General features: G+C 39.8%; 1 protein-coding gene across 1 annotated transcript in view; it reads left to right on the forward strand.

Moving 5' to 3' along the window:
* The window catches only part of LOC106872174 (sialin), a gene marked incomplete at its 3' end in the record, with an annotated part of 79,108 nt that overhangs the window by 24,772 nt on the left and 48,491 nt on the right, over window positions 1–5,845 (forward strand). Inside the window, exon 2 of the mRNA XM_014919064.2 lies at window positions 2,824–3,074. Within this exon, the coding sequence (XP_014774550.1) occupies window positions 2,824–3,074 (251 nt within the window). The remainder of the gene's footprint in view (window positions 1–2,823; window positions 3,075–5,845) is intronic.

A 5,845-nucleotide genomic window follows, 5' to 3' on the forward strand; every position in this document is an offset into this window, starting at 1 on the left:
AAGTATCTGTCACTACAGTATCGAAATGTGATTGTTTCAGTTAGTGGAATAGTTTCATTTTTAAAGTGAAAGTATTTGACATGAGTGTTTTTGTTTCACTTTTGACACGTAATACTTAAATAGTGGAGGAGATATTATGTTGCCGTGTGCTCGAACTCTGCAAGAAGTTAATAATTTTTTTTGACTAAAACACAACTGGAACCCTAAGTAAGGCATGTGTAAAATTTGAATGAAATTGGTTGCGTAGTTCTCGAGTTTTAGGGATTCACACAGACAGACAGACAGACAGACAGACACACATTCTCATTTTTATATATATAGATATATACACACACACACACGCACACACACATATGCTTTCTATCATACATCTGTTCAATCATCTTTTTTTTTTCTCCCTGGCTGAGTCAAAAGGAAAGGATGGTTCCTATCACCTTCACATGTCCAAATGGACTGTGGCTGTTAATGGTTCTCTTAACCCTTTACATGTCACTATCTGCAGGAACACTAGGGGAATGACATTCTGGAAAGGACTGGGTGTAGTGATTAGTGATGGGCCAGGCAGGATTGAACAAAGCAGGTACGATAAGAGAAGGAGTGGTGAGTGGATCAGGCATGGGTCCAGCTAGTTTCGAGGGACAGAGGCCATTATAGTTGAGGTAGAAACGGCAGAGAGAGTGAACATGTTTCTTATGGGGCAGAAGCTGGAGTGTATTTTGGAGTGGTTTTGTGTCAATCAGCTGGGTGAACCCTAAAAAAAGGGGGGGGACCAACAGGATAGTCAGAACTTGATGATGTTTGATCATAAGTTTACTTGTTTGTGGTTAACCTGTGGCTAAACAACAACACAATTTGTTGTCATCATCAACACCTTCGTCATTGTCGTCGTCATCATCGTCATCATCATCATCATCGCCATCGTCATCATCATCATCATCATCATCATCACCATCATCATCATCATAACAACAACCATTGTCAGCATTTCTAATCACACCGACATTCCTTCTCCCCCTATCCCCTGCCACCACACTCTGTCCTCAAACTGTTGCAGACAGATGATGCAACCGGATGCACATGACGGCATAAAGAAAACAACTTTGGGTGAATGCAGTGAACATCTGTTGACTGAATGCATAAACATCACCACAACGCCCAGGGCATGTAGTACAACTGACTGGGATAGAAGTGCAATTAAATGCACATTAGGGTGCACAGTTCAGGAAAATACAGAAACTGAGTGTATACATCTGTTAATTGAATTTAGGAAACTACATGTGGTATCACCGTAGCAGCCAGAATAGAGAGTAATAAAGTAAATACACCTGGCAGGTGCACCAGGTAATTCAATGCAGACAGAGTGATTAAGTGCAGATATTATTTAGTAATGCTGCATCTCTGGTGTCACTAACAGACCAGATGTTCTTCGTTTCCTGGCAGACATTGAAAATGGTTGGAATCTCTTTGGCAGTGACGGGGGTACAAGGCAGGTGGGGAGCAGATGTTTCTCATTCCAGTGGTTGTTCATATTCTTGCTATAGTTGTTTTTGTCAAAGTAGTAGTAGTAGTAGTAGTTTTTGTTGTTGTTGTTGTGGAGTCATAGGTCAACTCTGAGAAAGCCATTCCAACCATCATGGCCATTTGAATTTCAAACATATTACCCTAAGACATTCCCAACTCACATACACCCCTCCTCTTCCCCTACCTCAGATCCCTGACTAACTCCTACTTCTAGTCCTTTCCTGCCATTACATCAGCCCTCTGGAAATTCCTTTCAACTGATCATGAGAAATCGTAACCACATCAATCTCACAGATCTTGGAGGTCCCATCAAAGCCATGGACACAGCTCTTTCCCTTCAGATCAAATCAACTAAAATAGAAAGTATCCATAGGTAATTGGCCATATTCGATATTTTCATGGAGAATCTTCTTGGTGAACTAAAGTCATTTAGAATAAGATGTTCTCTTGAAAAGCACAACAAAATGGTGAAGGTTGCACTTCTAAATATACATAGAACCTGGCTTCTATAAATATTTAGTGTAGTATCTACTTGTCTATTTCTCCACTGATGCTTATTCTATCACCAACAGCATCTTGTCTCATTCTTCTATAATTAAGGGTTCACAGAATGTCTGGAGGGAGGTGACCCAACAAAACATGATAATTCATGGTTGTGTGATTAAGAAATTAACTTTCGAACTGCAAGGTGTCAGGCTCAATTCCACTGAAGAGCATTTATGGTTGTGTGATTAAGAAATTCGCTTTCTAATTTTAGGATTTCAGGTTCGGTTCCACTGAAGAGCATTTTCGAGCAACTATCATCTATCATAAACTTAACTCAAACAAAATCTTGTAAATGAAATTTAATAGACAGAAACTGTATGGAAGCCTGACAGAAGGAATTTTCCTGTTTTCTTGAGACTTAATCAATTATTCAGTTTAGCGTGAAAATCTGGTTGTTGGATGTTTTTAGTAGGTTCCATTTCATTGCAAACATTCAAGTCAGCATTTCAGCCCAAGGAAAATTCTAGACTTCCCCCCAGTCCTTTTGTGCCCACCACCTCCCATCCCTGCTGTTCTTCAGTTTCTGATTAAGCCATTAAAATATAATTTATAAACATCAACTTCTTTCCTAGCCACCTTCCTTATTTCATCACTCATCACCATTTCATCATTCTTTCATCACTCTTTCATCACTCATCACCCATTTCTCTTTCTGTTTGATTTACAATCTTTCATATAAACTAAATGATTTCATTTTAATCTTCATTAATTTCTTTAATTCTTCATCGTTATTCTTTTTGTTTTTCTTGTTTCCAGTTCCATTTTGGACATCCTACCGCTTCCTGTTGGCCATTCTAGGATTCTTGGGATTTGTAAACATTTACACAATTCGTGTGAACATGTCTGTGGCAGTGGTATGTATGGTGAACCACACAGCTGTCCTTGGAACTTCAGCAACAAACCCCTACAACACCACATTCAACGACACATCTACCAATCTTGAGGATGATATTTGTCCTGTTAACACTGATACAAATAGTGCTGAAAAAAGCAAAGGCAAGGCTGATGTAAGTATTATGTTCTTTATCATGATATTTGTGCTTGGCTTTGACACATTGTCACATAAGCATTTACTAACAAAAACAAGAGCACCCATTATTATTGGCATAAATGTGAATCTGTAATCCAGATATAGAAGCTGGAGGTTTCAAAGCAATTGTCCATAGATAGTTATCTTCTTTCTCTTTGATTTTCAAAAAGATATTCACATCAGCAGGGCAGCTGAACTCTAAGATGGTACATATTTTTTTTCTTGTCTCTCTTTTATTCTTTTACTTGTTGCTGTCATTTGACTGTGGCCATGCTGGAGCACCACCTTTTAGTCAAAGAAATCCACCTCTGGACTTATTCTTTGTAAGCCTGGTGCTTATTCTATCACTTCTGCCAAACCATTAAGTTATGGGGACGTAAACACATCAAGATCGGTTGTCAAGCAATGGTGGTGGGGAGGGGTCAAACACAAACACACAGACATAAATATATACATATACACACACACACACACACACACACACACACACACATATATATATATATATTTATATATATACAACGGGCTTCTTTCAGTTTCCGGCTACCATATCCACTCACAAGGCTTTGGTCGGCCCGAGGCTATAGTAGAAGACACTTGCCCAAGGTGCCACGCAGTGGGACCTAACCTGGAACCATGTGGTTGGGAAGCAAGCTACTTACCATACAGCCACTCCTGCTGGTCTTCTTTGAAATATGTTAACCCTGTTGTTTGGGGGTTGTATAGTGGTCATCAGTAAAAGAGTGCTTCCTGAAGAGCCCACTTCTGACACTAGGATGGTCTCAATATTAAGTTCATGTATTTGTAACTGTTGTTTAGCAGGTGGTGTCTGAGAGAGAGACAATACGAGATTCAAAGGTTGTCTGCATGGATCTCATGTCCCCACTTCCTTCTTCTCAAGTAGAGTCTGTCGATATCACTGTTTCCAGTTGATGTCATGATTTTACAGGTTTTAAGGTCAATGGAGTGGATTTTTTCAACAGACAGTCGAGTACCCCAAATGAGGGAATCAATGCCAGTACTGCAAGTGCAGAGTTCCAACTGCTATATTTTCCTAAGCAAGCGAAAGCGAAATCGGGATAGCACCTGTGCCCAGCGTCGCCTTTCTGGCACTTGCGCCCGTGACATGTGCAAGGATTTTCGAACGAGATCGTTGCCAGTGCCCCTGGACTGGCTCTTGTGCGGGTGGCACATAAAATACACCATTTTGAGTATTGCCGTTGCCAGTACCGCCTGACTGGCCTTCGTGCCGGTGGCACGTAAAAAGCACTCACTACACTCTCTGAGTGGTTGGCATTAGGAAGGGCATCCAGCTGTAGAAACTCTGCCAAATCAGATTGGAGCCTGGTGTTGCCATCTGGTTTCACCAGTCCTCAGTCAAATCGTCCAACCCATGCTAGCATGGAAAGCGGACGTTAAACGACGACGATGATGATGATGATGATGATGATAATATTCTTGGGTCACTATTTTTATTCACAGTACCTTCTTCATATGATATAATTTCATCAATGCCTTGGTTTTTGTAGCATTCTTTGTAGGGGACAGGAGAGACAGAGAGACTATTGAGTTACAGGCTCTGGTATTGAGGGACTGATTTTACACATGCAACATATACAAACATTTGTGACCAAATTTCATTCCTATGTCAGCTGTATGTATGTATTGTATATATGTAGGTATTGTATATATGTATGTATGTATGGATGGATGGATGGATGGATGGATGGATGGATGGATGGATGGATGGATAGAAGCATGTATGTATGTAAATATGTCAGGTCATTCTTAGTGCTACTAGTAACATGTAACCTAGTGCAAATTGTTGCATGACTAGGCCATCATTTACTAAACCGGCAACCCTACCAGGACTGCTTGATAAGGAGGGTGGTTTCATTGAAAACTCTGTAGGACCAAAAACAAACCCTACCAAAAGATGGACAAGCTCCGTTGACCAATTGCTATCCAACAAATGAGAATGAGAAATCCCTAGTCTTTGTTTAGACATTTCTCAAGAAGGAAACTTCTGATGTTACACCTACAATTTCATTTGCATCAAATGATGTATTCTAGTGCTCCACTTTTTAAAAAATGCATATTTTGTATAGAGAGTAAGATTGATCCTGTGTAAGACCTTTTCTACCTTTAAAAAGCTTCAGGTTGGGTCATCACTTGATTTTTAGCATCTATATTACATATGCGTTGCTGACCAGAGTTGAAAAAGGTAAAATACTCCATGAAAAATTCTGAGATAGAATGAAGGTGGTAACTCTCTGAACACCTGTTGCAAGAGGTGCCCATCATTGCCATATTTGAGCAAAAGATTGTTGGTCCCCAGCAGGACTGGAAAGTCATACTCATGCTGCTTTATAAGAACAATCAAGCAATGGTATTGTTCGAAATTGAGTTGCAGCCCTTATGAACGTATATATGTATGATTGCATTGCATTTGTGTACTTGTGTATTTATGTATCTATGCATGTATGTATGAATATATGTATGTATATATATGTATATATGTATATATATAAGTATGTTTGTATATATGCTTGTATGTAGGTTTGTATGTACGTATGTATGTGTGTATGAACGAACGACTGAATAAGCTGACTTCTGTCACATAGATGTGTGTATGTGTATGTGTGTGTGCGTGTGCATGTGTGTGTCTATGTGTGTGTGTGTGCGTGTGTCTGTGTGTGTGTGTGTGTCTGTGTGTGTGTGTGCCTCTGTGTGTGTGTGTGTGTGTGT

Source organism: Octopus bimaculoides, chromosome 22, assembly GCF_001194135.2.
Source record: "Octopus bimaculoides isolate UCB-OBI-ISO-001 chromosome 22, ASM119413v2, whole genome shotgun sequence".
In the NCBI taxonomy this organism is placed as follows: domain Eukaryota; kingdom Metazoa; phylum Mollusca; class Cephalopoda; order Octopoda; family Octopodidae; genus Octopus; species Octopus bimaculoides.